The 23740-nt window shown below is 37.7% G+C and overlaps 1 protein-coding gene across 2 annotated transcripts in view; it reads left to right on the top strand.

Annotated features, from left to right (window-relative positions):
* ZYG11B (zyg-11 family member B, cell cycle regulator) overlaps nucleotides 1–23740 on the top strand; it is a gene marked incomplete at both ends in the record, with an annotated part of 70338 nt that overhangs the window by 21228 nt on the left and 25370 nt on the right. For both annotated transcript variants that reach the window (XM_079698304.1, XM_079698305.1), the window contains 5 exons: nucleotides 1773–1938; nucleotides 7224–7978; nucleotides 17458–17598; nucleotides 20200–20376; nucleotides 21326–21390. In XM_079698304.1, coding sequence (XP_079554430.1) covers nucleotides 1773–1938; nucleotides 7224–7978; nucleotides 17458–17598; nucleotides 20200–20376; nucleotides 21326–21390 — 1304 coding nt within the window. The remainder of the gene's footprint in view (nucleotides 1–1772; nucleotides 1939–7223; nucleotides 7979–17457; nucleotides 17599–20199; nucleotides 20377–21325; nucleotides 21391–23740) is intronic.

Genomic DNA, 23740 nt, shown 5'->3' on the forward strand with positions numbered 1-23740 from the left:
TTTTTATTTATTTATTTTTTGGCTGCATTGGGCCTTCGTTGCTGCACGTGGGCTTTCTCTAGTTGTGGCAAGCGGGGGCTACTCTTCCTTGGGGTGTGCAGGCTTCTCTTTGCAGTGGCTTCTCTTGTTGCGGAGCATAGGCTCTAGGTGTGCGGGCTTCAGTAATTGTGGCACATGGGCTCAGTAGTCGTGGCACGCAAGCTCTAGAGTGCAGGCTCAGTAGTTGTGGCTCACGGGCTTAGTTGCTCTGCAGAATGTGGGATCTTCCTCGGCCAGGGATCGAGCCCGTGTCCCCTGCATTTGCAGGTGGATTCTTAACCACTGTTACCAGGGAACTCCCAATGCTATTTTAAATGGAATTGTTTCCTTAATTTCATTTTCGTATTTTTCATTGTAAGTGAATAGAAATATAGGTATTTTTATATATTGATCTTATATCCTATAACCATGATGAACTTGTTTTTGGTTTTTCTTTTTTAGATCTGATAGTTTTTTTGGTGTGAATTCCTTAGGATTTTCTTTTGCAAAATTATGTTACCTGCAATTAGAGACAGTTTTACTTTTCCTTTCCAATCTATATGCTTTTTATTTCTTTTTCTTTCTTTTTGGTTTTCTTTTTTCTTTTTTTTGGCCTAATTCTAGGACCTTCAGTACAATGTTGAATTGACGTGGTGAGAGCAGATTTCTTTGTCTTGTTCCTGATTTTAGGGGGAAAGTATTCAGACTTTCAACATTCAGTATGATACTAATTGGGTTTTTCATGGATGACCTTTATCAGGTTAAGGAAGTTCTATAAACTATGTAATTTAAACTTACCTTTAAAAAAATTTATTTATTTATTTGGTTGCTCCAGGTCTTAGTTTACACTTTGTCACTTACTGTGTGTAGAATACTGAGAAAGATGTTGGTTTTCTGAGCCAGTTTTCAGTTATGCAAAAATAAAGATAATCCTTCACTGCTTTGTAAAGTAGGGGTGAGGAATAAATGAAATAATGGATAATTCATGTTAAACACTCAGCAGAATCATTTGGAAAGCACCTAACGGATGGTAGCTACTGTAATTATATTTTAGTTATATTATTGTTGTTGGGGACACTTAGAGTGTTTATTTCTGTAATTAAAATGCTTATACTTAATCTTTGTGCTTATTTGATTAGTTGTTTTTTCCTCAGATTGGAATAACTGGGTTAACCTTTTTCTCTTTTGAGGATAACACCTATAGCACATTCTTTTACCCAAATAAACTGATCGTATTTGAACTATTAGGTTGGGATAGGAATTTTGTGGGAGATTAAGTTGGAAAGTAAATTGGGGCTAGATTTTGGAAGGACTCAGGCATCGTCATTCTAACAATCTAAGAATTTTGTCTTTTGTCTTCAGCCCCATGAAGTCCATTGACATTTTGAGCAGTAGAGGGTAATTTAGGGCTGGTAAATTAGGAAGATTAATCTGCTGTGCCTCTGAGGTCTTCCCTGACCATTCTTGACTGATTAGGGTACTATGCTGTGTGCTTATGTGACTACCCAATATATCCTCTATATTTAGTATTTAATAGACTTTATGTAAATATTTGTTTAAATGTTTCTCTTTTCCTGCTTCTTGAGAACATGGACCACATGTTGTATTCCCACTGTCTAACATGGTATCTAGCACAAGGTAGACATTTGAATAAAAGTACTTGTTGAACAAGGAAATGAATATTTTGTTCTCCACTTTTCTGGAAACTAACTTGTTGACTTTTGTTTCCCCTTTGTTTCTTCCTGGGATCCAAGGAGGAGGCATCTCCTTATTCCTTACTTGATATCTGCTTGAATTTCCTGACTACTCACCTTGAGAAGTTCTGCTCAGCAAGGCAAGATGGAACACTGTGTCTGCAGGAACCTGGAGTATTCCCACAGGAGGTGGCTGATCGGCTGCTTCAGACCATGGCTTTTCATGGTAAGAAATGAAATAAATAGAGGAAACAAAAATTATGTGCTGTTAATTGGCATTTTGAAGTGCTACTGTGGCCATTTAATGATTTTCGTAGAAATAACAGAAAACCCTAATTCTAGGAAGAGGAATTCATTTATTTTTGCCAGTCCTGCCACTTACTTTGTAATTTCTGATAAGCATTTTTCTTTTCTAATGTGGCAAATCATTTTTTTGTTCATTTCTTCTATATTGTTTTGTTTTGAGGAGCCATTCTCAGGGCAAAAATAACTTCTCTTCCAAAATAGCAGTTTAGAAGTCTGCTGGTCTAAAACACCTTTACATTACCATTTGGCAGCAGGAAAATCAATAAATACTACTATGGAAAAACTAGTTTCTGCTTTTGACCTTTGAAATGGGAAATCATAGCTAGTTTATTACTTCTGTTTTCAAAAACATTCTGAAAATAAATTATGAAAGATTTATCTGAGAAATTCTGGTTATGTATATTGATAATTTTTGTTACCTCTATATAAGTTTTAAGTTGAAAGAGATATAATGCCTTTATATATTTAGGGTGTATAAACTCTTACAAGTAAGAAACACAATTTTCCCACAATAAAATAGAATGAAAATGTGGCAGTAATGATAATGGTCATTTATTGATTGCCTCTTGCATGTAATAATGCCAGGCATTTTATATGCTTTTCTTGAATTTGACTTTTCTCAAAAACCTATAACGTAGCTATTTTTATCCAGTTTATATATAGATAAGGAAACTGAGGTTCAGAGATGTAACTTGTTAAGAGTCACAGTGTTAATAAATGTCGTGGTTCAAATGCAGATCTGTTTGATTCTAAATCTATGTTCTTTTCACTGCCACACAACCTTCCTACACCTACATTAGAGGTATTCCTGCTCCTAGATGCCTGATGATGGTATACACTTTTGTTGTGACTTTAAATATGTATATACACACAGACACATACACATCTATTGGGTTGGCCAAAACATCTTACAGAAAAACCCGAACAAACTTTTTGGACAATCCAATAACATAAATATATTTATAAATATTATATTTTATTAAATATTAAATATAAATATATAAATTTATTATGTATACTTAAAGTCGCAGCAAAAGTGTATACCATTATCTGGCATATATATATAGAGAGAGGGAGAGAGGGAGAGAAGGAGGAGAGCGAACACAAATGCAGATAATGCATTCCAAGGAAAGGTGGGAGAAATAAGGCTGTAATTGAGGTATTTTGGAATAATTTAGGGAAGAAGAAGACATCTACAATCCTTGGTTTTCACTAAGCTGCTCAAGTCTGTAGTGTCTTTGAATTCTTCCAACCTGCCAAAGGAACTAGGGTAAATTTCAATAGATATTATCCATGTTAAAGTTAAAGGTCCCTTACAAAGCTGCACAACAATTTAAGAGATCATGCCAATGCTAACATTTCTTTCTGGTCTCAATTGAATGATTACACTTACCAAGCTCAATTTAAATATTTATATATATAACTGGTCTTGTCAATCAAAATAATAAACGTTAACTGAAGTTTTACCTTTGCCAGATTCCTTTTGAAATATGACTACTATTGGTTAATAATAGCAGCTAACATTTATTGAATGCTTATTATATACCAGGGACTGTGGCAAATGCTTTATATGGATAAAATAATGAAAGTAGTTTTTAAGTAAATGTAACTAAATAATTGTCCTCCAGAGTAATGTCTTGGGGAGGCTATGTGCTTGATCAAAATGTGTTTTCTACCTCTTTTTTTCAAACTGCCTTCAGATGAGGAAAGTGAGAGTCAGAGAAACAATGTGCTGCCCCCATTTGTGTTTCCCCAGTGTGATTACCTGCCTTTTTCACCAAAAAGTGTTCTGAATTATTTAATCTCTTTGTAAAAATCATATCCACCTTCAGTCAGGAGTGGATACTGCTAATATGCAAAAGAACAAATTCTTGTCACAATTTTAAAAAGTTGTTTGATAAATGTTTGTGTGTTTGAAAATTTTCATAATAAAATGGAAAAAAAGTGGTTCTGTGAATTTTTTTTTTTTTCTTTTTTTTGCTGTGCCACGCAGCTTGTGGGATCCTAGTTTCCTGACCAGGGATCAAACCCAGGCCCCTGGCAGTGAGAGCGTGGAGTCCTAACCACTGGACCACCAGGGAATTCCCTATGAATGCTTTTAAAATTGATAATATATTTTTTCTAATAGCATAATGATTTTAAAAAATAATTTATTTACATTAAAAAAGTTTTACTTATTTACCCGATTCAAAGGATTAATGATATTGGTGGCAATCCTTATTAAAATAAGACTGATACTAAAGAGTTTTACTTATTTGGTTCTGTGATTCTCTTGTCATAATCTTTGCTCATTGTGTCTGTTGTCTCAAAGCTAAAAATCTTCCAGGAAATGTGTGGATAAAAGCTAGGAATCAGAATAAGAATTTTACCACCTAATGGTAATGCTATTTAGCTATTATGAATATAATATCTAACTATTAGCTATTATGAATATAATATCTGTTAGCTATTGTGAATATAATATCTAATATTATGAATATTATAATGCTATAATCACCCATGTACAGGTCTCATGTGAACATAAGTTTTAATTTCTTTGGGATAAATACCCAGGAGTGCTACTGTTGGGTTCTATAGTAGTTGCATGTTTAGGTTTTAAAAAACTGCCAAACTGTTTCCAAAGTGGCTTCACCATTTTACACTCGTACCAATATAAGACTGACCCAGTTTCTCTGCATTTTGCCAGCATTTGGTGTTATTACTTACTATTTTTTAGTTCAGTCATTTTGATAGGTATGTAGCCATTATTTCTTCAAATACTTTTTCAGCCCTACCCTGTTTCTCCTCTCTGGGACAAATAGCTCTGTTCAATTTTTTTTTTAGTCTATTTTTTTTTCTTGTTCTTTAAGTTTGGGTAATTTCTATTTTTTTATCTTTTAGTTCACTGATTCTTTCCTCTGTTCCTTCTGTTCTGCTGTTTAGCCCAACCATTACTGTATTTTTCAATTCTAAAATTTTCCTTTGTTTATATTATTTATTTATTTTTGGCTGCATTGGGTCTTCATTGCTGCACGTCGGCTTTCTCTAGTTGCGGCGAGTGGGGGCTACTCTTAGTTTCGGTGCGTGGGCTTCTCATTACAGTGGCTTCTCTTTGTTGCAGAGCATGGGCTCTGGGCGCGTGGGCTTCAGTAGTTGTGGCATGCAGGCTCAGTAGTTGCGGCTCATGGGCTCTAGAGTGCAGGCTCAGTAGTTGTGGCGCACGGGCTTAGTTGCTCCGCTGCACGAGGGATCTTCCCAGACCAGTGCTCAAACCCGTGTCCCCTGCATTGACACGCGGATTCTTAACCACTGCACCACCAGGGAAGCCCTCCCTTTGGTTCTTCTTTATATCTTCTATTTCTTTTTTGAGGCTTTTTGTTTTCCATTTGTTTCAAGCATGTTTGTAATTGCACACTTTAGCATTTTTATGATGGCTCCTTTAAGATCTTCATAAAATAATTTTAACATTTCTGTTATTTCAGCATTGACATCTATAGATTGTCTTTTTTCAGTTTGAGATCTTACTGGTCCTTTGTATGATGAGTGAATTTTTATTGAAATCTGGACATTTTGGAGACTACTGTTTTGGAGACTACATGAGACTACTGTTTTAGTCTGTGTCTCTGACACCACTTTAGCAGTGGAAGGTGGAGGCACTGCCTTGTTATCACCAGATTGGGATATTATTCTGGTTCCCCACTTGACTTCTGTTGACACCCAAGACTTGGGGCTCCTCATTATTGCTGTGCAGGGGATTGGCGTTCTGTTTCCCCACTAGGTCTCTACTGATACTGCCCTAGCTGAGGGAGGTACGAGTACCTCATTTCTCTTCTTCAGTTGGCCTCCACTGACAGCATATTGGGGTGAGGTGACCTCATTACTTACTATTGGGCAGTGATGAAGTCTCGACTCTCTACTAGGCTTCCTTTGACACCACTCCAGCACTGAGGGGAAGGAGCATCTCATTACTGCCAGATGGACATGAAAGTCCTGGCTTCCTACTCAGCCTTCTGTAACACCTCCCTGTGGGGAGACTGGGGCAACTAGTTACAGCAAGATTGAAAGTCTAGGTTCCCCTCTTGGCATTTGCTGGTGTGGGTGAGGGTGTGGCCACAGTTTTTTCTTTGGTGTTTGACTGAAGTAAAGTAGTTACTGTCTAAAAGTTGCCTGCCTTGCTAGGCTGCCCCATTCCTGATACTTTGGCTAGAGTGAGCAGATTTTGCGGGGGAGCTACTTTTGTGTGTGCTAGTTGGTATTTACCAATTACCCACTTCTTTAACTTTAAGCCTAGGATGTATGGTGCAAAGAAAAAACCCAGTATCCAACGTATTGTTCTTTGTGTCCCAAGACCCCTAGCTGGTCTGGTTTCTTCTCTTCACCATTCAGAGTGACCTAGCCTCATTTCTTGTGTCTTCCCACTTCCATACTTAAATTTCCATAAATGTACCATGTTCTCACTCATATCTAGGTTTTCCCCTATATTCTTTTTCCTCTCTTTACCAGGGAGACACCTTATAGCTCCAGCTGTTTCTTATGTTCAAGCAGTGTAGAACTACTTGTTGTTTTCTAACTGTGTGCTGGGCTTTCACATCTCTAAGGCTGTTTTTTTTTTCCATTTTTTAAATTGAGATATAATTGACACATAACATTATATTAGTTTCAGGTGTACAGCATAATGATTTGCCATAGGTATTCTAAGGCTTTGTTGATGCTGTTTATTCTTCCTTTAATTCCCCTCACCTTCTTTCTCCATCTTTGAACTTTTCCTTCATCTTTGAAGGACTTCCTCAAAGATCACCTTTTCCATGAAGTCTTTTTCAGATCTCCAGGCATCATGGATTATTTCCTTTTCTTTGCTTTCATGATACTTTGTACTTGGCTCTGGTATACCATTGGCTAGATCTAGGCACATAACCCCATCTAAGTCCAAGGGTAGGTTGGGAAACGTAGTTGTGCGTGTGTCCAGGAAGGGGAGGAGAACCAGATGTAAATAAATATCGATAGTGTCTACCACAGTCCTGATTCTGCCATGTGCTATTTCTGTGCTCTTGGAAGGCCACTTTTTTGAACCCCAGTTTACTCATCTGTAAATTGTAGATAATCGTATTCTTACCTCACTGAATTGTATGTCAATTAAAAGAAATATTTTTACATGGGAGTGCTTTGGAAATTTTAGCTATCCTTTAACCGTTTTTTGAAGTTAAAGTGTTGCTTGTTTTTTCCTAGGTCTCCTGAATGATGCAACTGTAGGTATTTTTAGGGGCAACCAGATGCGCTTAAAACGAGCTTGCATTCGCAAAGCCAAGATCTCTGCCGTTGCGTTCCGGAAAGCCTTCTGCCACCACAAGTTAGTGGAACTTGATGCCACAGGTGTGAATGCTGATATCACAATTACAGACATTATCAGTGGGCTTGGCAGTAACAAATGGATCCAACAAAATCTCCAGTGCCTAGTGCTGAACTCATTAACTCTCTCACTCGAAGATCCTTATGAGCGGTGCTTTAGCCGGCTTTCTGGCCTTCGAGCATTAAGCATCACCAACGTTCTCTTTTATAATGAAGACCTGGCTGAAGTTGCCTCACTGCCAAGATTAGAGAGCCTGGATATTTCTAACACCTCGATCACAGACATCACGGCTCTGCTGGCCTGCAAAGACCAACTCAAGTCTCTAACCATGCATCACTTGAAATGTTTAAAAATGACAACTACCCAGATACTGGATGTTGTTCGGGAACTAAGACATCTGAATCATCTTGATATTTCAGATGATAAACAGTTTACATCAGACATAGCTCTTCGATTACTAGAACAAAAGGACATCCTGCCCAACCTCGTCTCCCTGGATGTCTCTGGGAGGAAGCATGTGACAGATAAAGCTGTTGAAGCCTTTATACAACAACGGCCCAGCATGCAGTTTGTAGGTTTGCTGGCCACTGATGCTGGCTACTCTGAATTCCTCACAGGCGAAGGACATTTGAAGGTTAGACTTTAAAAATATATTCCTTTGTCTGGCTGACCAATGTTTTACTTGCATAAGACTCCATTAAGGTGAATGTCTAATAACATATGGAACATGTTCATGAAACAGGACATTATATAGTGGAAAGGGCTTGCTTTAGAGTTAGAGTCCTAATTAAAATCCCAGCTTACTTGCTTCACAACCCAGAGCAAGCTATGCTGTAACTTTTTTGAATTTACATTTATTTATAAAATAGATATGATTCGTACCTTGCAAAATTCTTCTGAAGATTAATAATTATATATGTAAAGTGGAAGTCATATAGTAGGCCCTGGATAAATGATAGTTCACATGATGATAATGTTTAGATATTTTGAACCACTTAAACATACCGTTTCTAAAGGATCACTTCAAAGAAACTAGGGATGCTCCTTGTTGAATTGAGTATCTGATGGGAGAGCAAGTTCTCCAAGGAGATCTCTGTTGTAGAAATGGTAAAATTTTGCTTTTCTTAAGGTTTCTCATGCCTAATGGTTTAAATTCAGTTTAGGAAACATCTGTTGGACTTGGTACAGCTTGGGATTCAAAGATGAAAAAGATATAGGATTTGCCTCCAAGGAGCCTGATAGTATTAGTGATGTTATAACTATAAAGCCAAGGATCACTGTAGTTGCTGTAAGAAAGTAGGAAAAATTTTTTCTACCTGGAGAATTTTAGACTTGATAGAAGATGGTATCTGAATCAGACTTTGAAGGATAGAATTATAACAAGTTAAGGAAAACTAATATTCTTCTAACATGCATTGTATCCTATAGGTGCTTTATATTGTATATGCTAATATCTATAGATAGGTATTAACTCCATTTTATAGGTGAGAAACAGAGTCATAGAAATTATATGATTTACTTTTTTTTTTTTTTTTTTTTGCGGTACACGGGCCTCTCACTGTTGTGGCCTCTCCCGTTGCGGAGCACAGGCTCCAGACGCGCAGGCTCAGCAGCCATGGCTCACGGGCCTAGCCACTCCGCAGCATGTGGGATCTTCCCAGACCGGGGCATGAACCCGTGTTCCCTGCATTGGCAGGCGAACTCTCAACCACTGTGCCACCAGGGAAGCCCATGATTTACTATTAGTTAGAACCAACATTTGGATCTACATCTGTCTAATTCCAGAGCCCCATTTTTTTTCCCCTACTTCCTACACCGCTTAAGCAGAAGTATCATTTGATCCTACCGGGGGCAGAGTCAGGGATGGCCTAGAAATGAATACTGTAACCAAAATGACAAGGTATCTTTTTTGAGCAACCATTATTTTATTTATTTTTTATAGAAGTATAGTTGATTTACAGTGTTGTATTAGTTTCTTGTGTACAACAAAGTGATTCTTTTTCATATTCTTTTCCATTATGTTTTATTACAGGATATTGAATATAGTTCCCTGTGTTATATAATAGGACCTTGTTGTTTATCTATTTTATATATAGTAGTTTGTATCTGCTAATCCCAAACTCTTCATTTCTCCCTCCTTCTTTCCCCTTTGAAAACCATAAGTTTGTTTTCTATGTCTGTGAGTCTGTTTCTGTTTTATACATAAGTTCATTTTTCTCATATTTTATTTTTTATAAATTTGTTTTATTTTTTGGCTGCGTTGGGTCTTCATTGCTGCATGCAGGCTTTCTCTAGTTGCAGCGAGCGAGGGTTACTCTTCATTCCTGTGCACGGGCTTCTCATTGCAGTGGCTTCTTCTTGTTGCGGAGCATGGGCTCTAGGCACGCAGACTTCAGTAGTTGTGGCACGTGGGCTCAGTAGTTGTGGCTCGCAGGCTCTAGATTGCAGGGTCAGTAGTTGTGGTGCACAGGCTTAGTTGCTCTGCAGCGTGTGGGATCTTCCCGGACCAGGGCTCGAACCTGCGTCCCCTGCATTGGCAGTTGGATACTTAACCACTGCACCACCAGGGAAGCCCCTGTCTCATATTTTAGATTCCACATATAAATGATATATGGTATTTGCCTTTGTCTGACTTACTTCACTTAGTATAATAATCTCTAGGTCCATCCATGTTGCTGCAAATGGCAATATTTCTTTCTTTTTTATGGCTGAGTAGTATTCCATCGTGTATATATACCACATCTTCTTAATCCATTCTTCTGTCGATGGACATTTAGATTGCTTCCATATCTTGGCTATTGTAAAATAGTGCTGCTGTGAGCATTGTGGTCCATGTATCTTTTCGAATTATATTTTTCTCCAGTTATATGCCCAGGAGTGGGATTGCTGGATCATATGGTAACAGTATTTTTAGTATTTTAAGGAACCTCCATACTGTTTTCCATAGTGACTGCACCAATTTACATTCCTACCAACAGTGTAGGAGGGTTCCTTTTTTTTGTGCAACCATTATTGATCTCAAAAAAGGAGAAGGAAAGTTTAGTTATAGACATTTAAAAACATTTCAGTTCTTAGATTATTTGTAAATGTAGACTTTAAAAAATAGAATGTAAGAAATTATTTTGAGTCACTCTTTATTATTCATTCAATAAATATTTTATTAAGTGCATACTCTGTACTGTGCTGGACATGGGGATTTGACGGTGAGGCGAAACAGGCATGCTCTTGCCCTCATGGAACTTGTAATTTAGTGAGGAAGTCAAACAATGAAGTTTCATATGTCATGGGTATATGCTTTAAATATATATATTTATATTTCATATACATATTTTTAAATATTTTATTATTTATTTATTCATTTATTTATTTATTGGCTGCATTGGGTCTTCGTTGCTGCACGCAGGCTTTCTTTAGTTGTGGTGAGCGGGGGCTACTGTTCGTTGCAGTGTGCGGGCTTCTCATTGCGGTGGCTTCTGTTGTTGCGGAGCACGGGCTCTAGGCGCATGGGCTTCAGTAGTTGTGGCTTGCGGGCTCTAGAGTGCAGGCTCAGTAGTTGTGGCACATGGGCTTAGTTGCTCTGCGGCATGTGGATCTTCCCGGACCAGGGCTCGAACCCATGTGCCCTGCATTGGCAGGCGGATTCTTAACCCCTGAGCCACCAGGGAAGTCCTCATATACATATATTAACATATAATATGCATACATACATATGCTTTAAACTGCATAGTGCTAAGAATCTAGAAGATATACAATACTATATTTGAGAATGTTTAACAGAGAGACTAGACTTAGTTTAAGGCTTCTCTGAGGACTTGATGAATGAGTAAAGATCTTATGGATGAGTAGCTTGGTAGAGGAAATTCCAGGCAGCGAGAATGATATATGCAAAAGATGTGTGGTAGGATGGAGCATGGTACATCCAAGGAACTGCAAGAAGGCCACTATGGCTAGAGTTCCAGAGTAAGAAGTTGCAGAGCGATGAAGTGAGGCTGGAGAAGTAGGTGCCAGGGCCAGATTTCGCAAGGTCACATAAGCCAGGTGCAGGGCAGCAAGAAGTTTGAGGAACTTACATACAACTTGTTATGGAACAAGGTAGATTTCTAGCACAGGGCTTGTTGGTAAAGGAAATATAAACATGTAAATTACTATTTTAGTGTTACTTAACTCCCTAAGAAGTGGGTCAGACAGTAAAGAACTGTAAAAATCAAAGGGATAGAATTCTTATCTCTGTGTACTGGGAGTTTTGGAAGGATTTCCCAGAAGAGGTGAGCTTGACCTGTGTCCTGAAGGATGAAAGGAATGTGTCCCTAGTACACTGCACTAAATAATCTTCTCAAGGCAAAGATCCTCTTATAGTTGTGATTCCTGAGCAGTACAATTTTTTCTGATTGTTCTTACCACCAACAGACCCTAGAGTGAATTAGCCTAAGTTTTTTTTTTTTTTTTTTTTTTTTTTTTTTGCGGTACGCGGACCTCTCACTGTTGTGGCCTCTCCTGTTGCGGAGCACAGGCTCCGGACACGCAGGCTCAGCGGCCATGGCTCACGGGCCTAGCCACTCCGCAGCATGTGGGATCCTCCTGGACCGGGGCACGAACCCGCGTCCCCTGCATCAGCAGGCGGACTCTCAACCACTGCGCCACCAGGGAAGCCCTAACCTAAGTTTTTTAGTTGAGGCTAGTAGGACATCTGTGTTCCACAATGCCTCTGTGAAACAAGTTTGATTTCACAAATGGAACTGTTATTACTTTGAAATCTTGTCTCTAGGAAACACCTACTTTATTTGCTATCATCTAATTTCCACCTCTGTAAACACTGAAGCAGTGATTCTCAGCCTTGACTGTAATTAAAATTACCTGGAGTGTAATTATTTGAGATGAAGGATGTGTTAACTAACCATATCATGGTAATCATTTTGCAATATTTACATGTATCAACTCATCATATTTTACACATTAAACTTACATGATGTAGTTGTGATATATGCATGTATAATATTATACATCTTGATAAAGCTGGAAAAATTTTTAATTAAAAAAATCATCTGAGGAACTTGAGCAATTAAATCAGAACCACAGGGAGGTGGGACCCAGACATCAGTATTTTTAAAGCCCCTTGGGTGATTGTAATATGCAGCTAAAGTGGAGAATCATGGTTTTAAAATAATTTTTTAAAAATAGAGATCATTGGAACTTTGCCCTTTATTCAACTATACACAAAAGTTGATGTTTCTTTTTTTTTCATTAGTTATCTATTTTATACATATTAGTGTATATATGTCAATCCCCAATTCATCCCACCCCTCCTTTCCCACCTTGGTGTCCATACGTTTGTTCTCTACATCTGTGTCTCTATTTCTGCATTGCAGACAGGTTCATCTGTACCATTTTTCTAGTTTACACATATATGCGTTAATATACAATATTTGTTTTTCTCTTTCTGACTTACTTCACTCTGTATGACAGTCTCTAGGTCCATCCACGTCTCAACAAATGACCCAATTTCGTTCCTTTTTATGGCTGAGTAATATTCCATTGTATGTATGTACGACATCTTCTTTATCCATTTGTCTGTCGATGGGCATTTAGGTTGCTTCCATGACCTGGCTATTGTAAATAGTGCTGCAGTGAACATTGTGGTGCATGTGTCTTTCTGAATTAATGGTTTTCTCAGGGTATATGCCCAGTAGTGGGATTGCTGGGTCATATGGTAATTCTATTTTTAGTTTTTTAAGGAACCTGCATACTGTTCTCCATAGTGGCTGTATCAATTTACATTGCCACCAACAGTGCAAGAGGGTTCCCTTTTCTCCACACCCTCTCTGGCATTTATTGTTTGTAGATTTTTTGATGATGTTCATTCTGACTGGTGTGAGGTGATACTTCATTGTAGTTTTGATTTGCATTTCTCTAATAATTAGTGATGTAGAGCATCTTTTCATGTACCTCTTAGCCAAAAAATTGATGTTTCTTTTAAATTATTTGTTTGACTGCTAATTTGAGAGCTGAAAAATAATAGGTCATGTTAAGGGAAGAGAGCTGAGATTGCTCTGTCTCCTTTTTTAGAATTTTCCAAGTTAGCAAAGTTGATGAAAAACTTGTCTGAAATGATTGTCTTAGTATTGTGATGCTTTAAACTAGTTTAGGTTGACATTTTTGGCTTTACATGTTTTTTAGACCACACTGAAAGATACAGGAAATAGAGACAGTGTGACTCCCCAGTATTCCTTATGAGGCATTATATTATACCCTCAGTGGGTGGTTATAAGAACAAAGGTTTTGTTTTTTCCACTTTCATATATATTTATTTTGATCTCTTGACTCTGTGTGGGAAGTATTGTCCTCAGTGGGAGGGAATGGCTTTCTTAAGGGTCACAGCCAGCTGATGAGCCTGGTATGTGTCCTTTCTACTACATCTCATTGCCTATATTTGAGAATCTTAGTTCTTTCCTTTCCTCTCTGTTTCTAGTCCCAACACAGATGGTTTTCTTACCACAGAATTACCAACTCTGTCACCTCTGTTTCCCTACCCAATTTATTCATCTGTAAGCATCAGTTTCTTGAACCTTCCACTTCTCCACAATTAGGACTCTTATTTTTTTGGCTGCCTCATTCCTAGACTCTGGGGTTATTTACCAAGCTGTGGTTCCCAGTTCCTGAGAATTACTGGTTGTGTGCTAAACCCAATATTCTCAGTTGTCATCTTATTTGATCTAAAGTGGCATTTGACACAGTTGATCTTGTCCTCCTTCTTGAAATACTTTTTTTAACTTAGTTTCTAGGATATCAGACTTGTCTTCCCTACTTTTTGGACTCACCCTCAATTTCCTTTATTGGTTCTTCCTAATCTCCCAGGCCCTAAACCTATATGCTGATGACTCCTAAATTTATATCTCTAGCCTAGACTTCTCCCTTGAGAACTAAGACTCCTATATTAAACTGCAGTAATCAACATGCAGTGAAGGTACATATAAGTTTTTTTAAGCAAAGGAGTCGATCCATTTTAAAAAACACTAAGAACTTTTTAAAGATGTCTGAGCTAAGGCCTCTGCCCTTGAGGAATTCTAGTCTCGTGGAGAGGAGGCAGACCAATTTAAAAATAGCTTTAATCCATTGTAAGAAATGCTATAATAGAGTTATATACTGAGTGCTACAAGAAAGTTTTTCCTTAGAATATACATTTTAGTTTTAATCCATATATTAAATATTAATAAGGCTTAATTTAGTGGTTAGGGATATTTTCTCTGTTTTAAATTGTTTGCAGAAACTAGTACATACAGACACTTGTTTGTTTTGTTTTGTTCCTTTTTGGTTTTTTTTTTTTTTGATGTAGCATACGAAATTGATTGAATTGAAGATGCGTATAGTTTGAGGAGCCAGATTGCTTGATTTGAGGGTTTATCACTGGCTAGAGAAGTGTTGATCACTGAATAAACATACAGGCAATGAAATTTGGTTCAGAGTATTTACATTCCAGTAACAAAGGTTCTTTAATTTTATATTTAAAGGTAACTTAAGGTTACATTTCATGTAAGCTAATATAAAGCTGTTGGAATCAAACAAATGTGGACTGATGAAGTCTGATGAAGATTATTGTTAATGTGTTTTCCCTCATACAATCTTTTTTATCTCATGTAATAATTCAGTGTCTTTCCAAATCTAAGAAAATCTAAGAAAAAGTTCAGGGTGATTCCAAAAGAACTGAACACTTGGAAAGTTTTTATTATTCAATAACTGCTTATATATGTGAAAACATAGTCAAGACCAATGTTTATGTATGTATGTTACACATAAATAGTTTTAAAAAGCATTGTGTAAAGAAACTTCCACTGTTATTCCTACAATCTTACAAATGCTCAAAACATGCCTTTGTGTCACTTGGTACACATCTGTACTGTAGTCTAATTCTTATTAGACCTTTGTAGCATATCCTGTCAGTGTTTGAAATGTCAGCCATGATGCAGCCCTTCATTTCCTCAAAGCTGCATATTCCCGCCTGAATACTCTGTGTTCATATAAAACCTAGTTACTGAGTAATATATTTTAAAAGTGTTTATTTTTGTGTCACCTTTTATAATGGTACTGCCAAAAAAAGACAGTCTTGCACCTTAACGAGAAGATTATCTCTCTCTGAACAGCAGGGTTTTGGGTTTTGTTTTTGTTTTTTTTTGTGTTTTTTTACCTTTTTGTAAAATAAGACAGATGCAAAGACCATAAATAACAAATGTATACCTTAAAGAGTGAAAATAAGATGAACACACTTGAAACCATCACTCAGGTTAATAAATAGAACTTGTCAGCTACAAGCTGATCACAACTCCCTCCTTCCCCACAAAAGTAATCTCTGTCCAGACTTTAATGATAATCATGTCCTTGCTCTTTTAAATAGTTTATCATCCAACTGTTTACCTCTAGGCACTTAGTTAATCTTACCCATTTTTCAAAATTATATGTCTTTTGAGTATCTTTTATAAGTTCCCTCTCCATCCCTTTCTTTTCCTTATAATTTGTGTATTAACGAATCCAGCCCTTTGATTTGTAGTCTCCCTCAACCTGGGTTTTCTTGACTGTATGCTTGTAGTGCATATTTCACTGACTTTGTATTTTCTGCAAATTGGTAGTTGGATTTAGTGGCTTAATCAAACTCATGTTTGATCCCTTTGGCAGGACCCTCAGGTGTTGTGCTCTTTCATTAAGGAAGTACATAATGTCTGGTTGTTTTTCTTTCTTTGATTTTTAGCAGTTGTTGACACTCAACACCTAGTTATTCATTGGGGATCATGGTGATATTCTAGAAGTTTCTTTTTGTTTTTTTAAGAGTTTTGTTTATTTTTGCCTGCATCGGGTGTTCATTGCTGTGCATGGGGTTCTTTAGTTGTGGCGAGCAGGGGCTACTCTTCATTGCAGTGCACAGGCTTCTCATTGCGGTGACTTCTCTTGTTGCGGAGCACGGGCTGTAGGCATGCAGGCTTCAGTAGTTGTGGCACACAGGCTCAGTAGTTGTGGCTCACGGGGTCTAGAGCTCAGGCTCAGTAGTTGTGGCGCATGGGCTTAGTTGTTCCGCCTCATTTGGGATCTTCCCAGACCAGGGCTCGAACCCATATCTCCTGCATTGGCAGGTGGATTCTTAACCACTGCGCCACCAGGGAAGCCCTCTTTTTTTACTACTCATTAGTTGGATTACTTTTCTAAAAAGCCACTTCCTGTTAATATACATTTCATTAACCAATGGTATATGAACCACAGTTTAAGGATATTAACCTGTATAAATGGGAAATTCCTAGATAAACTTACTTTTGAACAGCACCTCTTGATGCTGAGTGGGAGCTTGATAAATCTGGGAAAATTAATTAATACATTTATTTGATAAGTATTTATTGAGTGCTTATTATGAGCCACACACAATGCTCCCTGTTGAGGTACAGTGGTGAATAGGTCAGTCTACTAGGGGGGTTATGATAATGGCTATGAAGGAGGTGTTTCAAGGGAGACCTGATTTAGATTGGTGGGTCAGAGAAGGCCTTTCTAGAGAAGTGTCATTTAACTTGAAATGGGAAGGATGAATAGAAATTAGGTAGAGAAAGAGAGGAAGATTTCACTCAGAGAGGATATTATATTTAGTAGCCTTTTCCTGGGAAAGAGCTTGGCTTATTGAAAGATCAGAAAGAAAGGCCACTGTAGGGTGCGGGGGAGGGATAGATTGGGAGTTTGGGATTGACATGTACACACTGCTATAAAAAAAAAAAAAAAGAAAGGCCACTGTAGTTATAACATTGTGAGTTAGGGGGAGAGAGTTACCTTAAGAGGCAGTAGGAGCCTAATCATGGGTAGTAAGACCTTGTAAATAGTGTTACATATCTTGAGATTTATTTTAGGTACAGTATAGAAAATTTTACCCATAGACTTATAGTAGGGTCTTAGCCTATCTAATATACATCTCTTTAGCATATGTATACCTCCAAAGGATGACTTTTCTGGATGGATTGGAAAGTGATCATTCCCATTTGTTTCAGGCTTTGCAAAGCTACCCTGGATGCTATCCACACAAATGATGTTTGGATAGAGACAGAGGGTTGAAAAGAATCCTAAAAACTCATCTTCTGTTTATGTTCAAAGGTGTCTGGAGAAGCCAATGAAACTCAGATTGCAGAAGCACTGAAGCGGTACAGTGAACGGGCATTCTTTGTCCGGGAAGCTCTATTTCACCTTTTTAGCCTGACTCATGTGATGGAAAAAACAAAACCAGAAATTTTAAAGGTAAGAATAAGAAACTGCATATGAGAAATTTGAAATTGTCTTCCTAGATAGATGATGGTTTTGTGAAGAAAATCAGTGAAAATTTGCATTTAGTCTGGTTTTTTGTAATGGGATTGATAATGTATAATTTCAGTTATTAGCCATAAATGAGAATGAGAGGAGATAGTTGCATAGTGTTACTGAAGTTTTATAGTAGTCTCATTTAAGCAATATAAATGCCTTCAAGTTCATATTTAACTATCTAAAACCAGTAATCACTGTGATATGTTTTCACCAGCTATAGTAGAAAATGGAATATATGACTGGAATCAGGACACTGCTTTGTATATTACCCCTGTATTGCTTTCATATAGGCTTTTTTAAGAAATACAATATTGGAATTTTATAAGGCAGTTTTCCATGCAATTTATGAACCTCCTGTGCTTTTGTAACTAATCTGCGTTATTCCTCAATTAAGATATTTTAACCAAGGTAGCTTTTGAAAGGCAAAAAAGGAGGATTCTTAATTTTGTTGATTACTTAGGACATTGTTTGTCAGAATGTGGTCCTCTATCCATCAGAAGTCTGGGATACTGCTTATTTTAAGAAGCATATTCTTGAGAGGCTTCATGGCGGTCCAGTGGCTGAGACTTTGCCTTCCAATGCAGTGGGTGCGGGTTCAATCCCTGGTTGGGGAGCTAAGATCCCACATGCCTTGTGGCCAAAAAATCAAAACATAAAACAGCAGCAGTATTGTAACAAATTCAGTAAAGACTTTGACAATGGTCCACACCAAAAAAAAAAAACCTTTAAAAGGGGCTTCCCTGGTGGTGCAGTGGTTAAGAATCCACCTGCCAATGCAGGGGACAAGGGTTCGAGCCCTGGTCTGGGAAGATCCCACATGCCACAGAGCAACTAAGCCCGTGTGCCACAACTACCGAGCCTGCGCTCTAGAGCCCGCAAGCCACAACTACTGAAGCCTGCACGCCTAGAGCCTGTGCTCTGCAACAAGAGAAGCCCCCGCTCGCTGCAACTAGAGAAAGCCAGCACGCAGTAACAAAGACCCAACGCAGCCAAAAAATACATAAATTAATTAGTTAATTAATTAATTAAATCTTTTTAAAAAATCTTTAAAAAATAAAATTAAATTAAAATTAAAAGCATATTTGTGAACCTCACGCCAAGAAATTTAGATTCAATAGGGCTGGGTACAGGAATTATAAGGAAAATTAGAGTACCTCAGGAATTTGTGAGGTACAGGAATCTGCATTTTAATAATCCCCCAAGATAATCCTTATGCACATTCAGTTTAGAAACCAATGAGTATAGGACTGTATTATATTTGATACCTCATTTAGTGGGCACAACAATCCCAAGAGATAAGTTTTATCTCCTGTTTTACAGATTATGTACCTGAGGGTCTGTGAGGTTAAGTAACAGAAAGTTAGTGTCAGAGCCAGAAATGCCTTAACCTCCCAGTTTCTTAGATTTTGAGAATGGGGTGTTTGGAAAGGAACCAGTAACATTTAAGTCCTAAGGTGTTACCCCCAACATCTGTCACCTCCTATGTACATACCAGAGGATGTTGGCACTTGGTATATGCATTATCATTTTTTGGTTTTGGTTACTGTGAACCTGAGTAACAAAGGACCAGACCTCTAGTCCTGATCTGAAATATTTACTCATTCATTCATTCATTCATTCAGAGAATGATGCAGAGAGAAATGTGATTCTTGCAAAAGAGAGCAAAGAAAAAAGGTGGTAGTTGGCTGAAGAAGTGTGTGGTGTTTTTTTTTTTTCTTTTTTTGGATGGGAGAAAAAAATACCTTGTTTGTATGCTGATATTAATGATCCAGTACAGAATAAAAAACTGATACAGGAGTGAAAGGGGAGAACAGCTGAAGCAGTGTCCTTGAGTAGACAAGAAGGGAAGAATCTAGCATATAAGTGGAGGGATTACCTTTAGAGAGGAGTCCCCAAAGGTCATTTATGGTAACAGGCAGGAAGACAGCATATGCACATGTGTATGCTGGTAAGGAGGTACATGTGGAAGTGAGAATCTGAAGTTCTTTATGATTGCTTCAGTTTTCTCAAGGTAACTGGAAGCAAGGTCTTCAGCCAGTAGTGAGGAATGGGGAGGATTTGTTGGGGATTTGAGGAGAGAGGAAAAGGAGAGAAGTAGTTATGTCAGCCAGAGGGAAGTGAATGGATTTTATGGTACTCTAACTTTAGCAGTGTTCTTAAGGAACTGAATGTTGGGATTTGAACGTGAAGTTTGCTACTGGTTTACTCTCTTCAAGTCAGTAAGAATTTGTTTAGTGCTTAGCATATAATAGGCCCTGAACTAGGTCTTGGAAATACAAAGATGTTTTCCCTGAATAGAAAAGATTCTTTAGCCTTACAGAAAAATCTCTGGACATGAACAACTTGATACCTACCTTGACCAGATGAATAGGAACTAAATATTGGTGAGTAACTGCTATGTCCTAGGCTCTGCACGTGAGGATAAAAAAGATACTTAAGACATCTTAGAAATTATTATAGATCAACAGAGTAATGTTACTATATGAAGGGAGCTTATATTTATAAGTTGGATCAAAAGAACTAATTTTTTTTTTCCAGCTTGTGGTTACTGGGATGAGAAACCACCCTATGAATTTGCCAGTGCAACTTGCTGCAAGTGCCTGTGTGTTTAACTTAACGAAGCAGGATCTTGCTGCAGGAATGCCTGTGCGACTCCTGGCTGATGTGACCCATTTGCTGCTCAAAGCCATGGAACATTTTCCCAATCACCAGCAGGTAAGCATATGGGAACTCCCATTCAAATAGTCCTTTTAGTGTCTCTTACCCATCTCCCACCTCCATACAGTTCATTTTAGTAGACCAAGGCTGGAAATTCAAATGCCTTTGGAGGCTGTGAAGTAATAAATTTATGGTGTGACTGAGTGCAGGACAATAGAGAAGTAGAAAACTAGAGAATGCTTTCCTTGCCTAAAAGTATTTCAGTCCAAATGTTGAGGGAAATAAAGCAAGCCATACAAAACATCTTGCACCTAGACCTTGAGTTAGTGATAATTTCAGCAAACAGGCATAGGCTTAGAGCTTTTGTTCTGAACCAGGTACTGGTTCAGTACTCAAGTACTCAATACTTAAGTACTGGGATAGAGAAATGAGTAAGACATGGATTTTCTATTTCTAGCAGTATAGGTAGACTACAAAACCTGTCCTGTCCTCAGGATGAAAACTAAAAATGCTGCTTGAATTACATTTTTAACTCTTAAAATTTAACAGTGAGTTGGCAAGTTAGTACAAAATACTCAAAGGTGCAAAACCAAGTAAAAATGGCAACCCAGATAGGTGAGTGGGTCATTAAAGCCAGCTTCCCTCTTTGAGAGCAATTGCCAAACTAGATGAACTTTAGGCTTTGGTGTTCATGGACTCTGGAAGCCAGGTGAACAGAAGACAAAATAGGACCCACCCAAAGGCCATCAGAAGGGAGGGAGATTGGCTGGAGTTATCCTATTTATTACCCTATTTCTCACGTAATAGAAAAGACTTTTTAAAATGTGCAAGTAAACTTATATGGGCCCAGTGGAAGTCAGTCTTTGAACAGTAGGTGGGCAGAATAAAGGTTTTAAGAAATAAGTGGTGTTTTATCAATCTTTCTTTTTTTTTATAGAGTCTACCCCTGTTTAAAAAATAAAATAATATTTTATTCAGGATTTTTTTTCTCCCTTTGGTTCTTTAGTTACAGAAGAATTGCCTCCTTTCACTTTGCAGTGACCGAATTCTTCAAGATGTTCCATTTAACAGGCAAGTGATAGCACTAGAACTTAAAATGGGGCAAAATGGAATTCTAGAAATATGTCTTGGGTCATTTCTTACCATTCAGGATATTCCTGGTGTACAATTAGTCAAGTGGGTGGGACTGTGCATTGCCTTATAGAATGCTAAATCTACTTTCTCTAATATAGTGCTTTGACGTCATGATAACAGATTGGCCCCTGTTTTCATAGCCCTTTGCATAAGAATTTATATTGATTATAGTTTTTAGAATATCTGCACAATATTGTGGGCTGAAGAAATTGAGGCATATAGAAATCCAGTGTCTTACCCGTGGTTTTGTGACTATTAACTGCTAAGCTAGAAAGACTCAAGTCTTCTAGGTCCAGTGTTCTTTTCTCTGTATCATACCTCAGTATTATTGTTATTTGAAATTTAATTATAGAAGAAACTTTTTAAGCAGAGGTTAAGGGAGACCATATAGCTGGATTCCAGTAAGTATAAAGGGTTTCCTTGTTTTCTAAGATGTGATTTGGGAGCTAAACAGGTTTTTTTTTTTTCATTTTACAACTTTTTTTTTTTTTTTTTTTTTGTGGTACGTGGGCCTCTCACTGTTGTGGCCTCTCCCGTTGCGGAGCACAGGCTCTGGATGCACAGGCTCAGCAGCCACGGCTCACGGGCCCAGCCGCTCCGCGGCATGTGGGATCTTCCTGGACTGGGGCACGAACCCGTGTCCCCTGCATCGGCAGGCAGACTCTCAACCACTGCACCACCAGGGAAGCCCTCATTTTACTACTTTAAAATATAATTTTTTAATGATGGTATTTTGAAGAAGAAATTTATACTTTATGATTTAATGAGAAAAATGTCTTTCTCAAGCAGTAATTTTACTGTGAATTACTTTTACTTGGGTAACAGTACACTGTTATCTGGCATGGCTGAGTCAATGAAGTATTCCATTTACTATTTGAAATAAATAATTTGGATAAAAATATAACTACATATCTCATGTAGATTGCTAATTTTATTTTATAAATATATTGAGCATCTGTATTGATCACATGAAGTCATAGGTAGAAAAGACATAATCTGCTAAAGAAAATTATAAACTACCCCAGGGTTGGCAAACTTTTTCTTAAAGGGCCAGATAATAAATGTTCTAGGTTTGTGAGCCATTGGGTCTCTGTTGGACCTACTTAACTCTGCTGTTGTACCTCCAAAGCAGCCATAGACACTTTATAAACAAATGGGGATAACTATGTTCCAATAAAACTTTAGAAAACAGGCAGTTGGGCCCACAGCTATTAAGATCATTCAGGGTAGGCTATCATTTGCCCTTGATGTAGCCTGTGCACTCTGCTAGAATTGAGCTTCTTTGTGGTAAGAGATGGTGATTAGTTAATCTTGCCCCTAGTACTTAGTACTTAAGTGGATGTTTAATGGATGGATGGATGAATGAATGAATTATGAGTATAATAGGAGACAATAATTCATAGAAGGGGATGACAGAATGTACTGGGCCCCCAAGCAAAGAGAGAAAGATTCCATCTGCTTGGTGATCATTAAAGATTTCATGTTAGTGATGGTATTTAAGATAATAAAGATAACAACTAATGTATGAAGCACTTACCAGGCACTGTGCTAAGTGTTTTACATATGCTTATTCAGTCCTTACAACAGTCCTGTGAAATTGTTACTCTTGTAATCTTCATTTTACAGATGAGGAAACAGAGGCACAGAGAAGTTTAGTAACTTGCTCAAGGTGATAAGATAGTAAGTAGCAGAATTTAGATTTAAATCCAGACTGACTCCAGAGCTTCTACTTTTTATATCCATGCCATATTGCCTTGAAAATGAAACCTGGTTGAGTTGATTGTTTTGTGTTTTGGGAACTGCACAGATAAAGGCACAGAGGAAGACAATACTAGTAAAAAATTAACCTTTATCAAAAGTTTGGTATGTCCCAAGTTCTGTACTAAGTCTTAAGCTTTATGTGTGATATCATATACAACAGTCCTATGGAATGGATCATATTATTTTACAGACAAGAAAATTGAAGTTCAGAGAGATTAAGGAAGTTGCCCAGGGTCCCAAAGTTAATAAATGGTGAAGGTGATATTTGAATGCAGGCTGATTCCAAAGTGTATCATGTTCTTAATGACCTGACTGCATTGCCTCACATGATAAAATAGTTTATTTTATTATTGTCATTAACATTAGATGGAGCTAGAATTCCAACCCCAAAATTCAAAGAACTTTGGAATCTGCTCTTAACTACCAGGCTATATTACCACATAATTATGGGCATGTTTGGGGACTAATAAAGTTTCCACATGTCATATCCTCTCTTTTCCTGCTTTCTTTTTTTCTCTATAGCATA

This window comes from Hyperoodon ampullatus (genome assembly GCF_949752795.1).
Source record: "Hyperoodon ampullatus genome assembly, chromosome: 2".
Taxonomy (NCBI): domain Eukaryota; kingdom Metazoa; phylum Chordata; class Mammalia; order Artiodactyla; family Ziphiidae; genus Hyperoodon; species Hyperoodon ampullatus.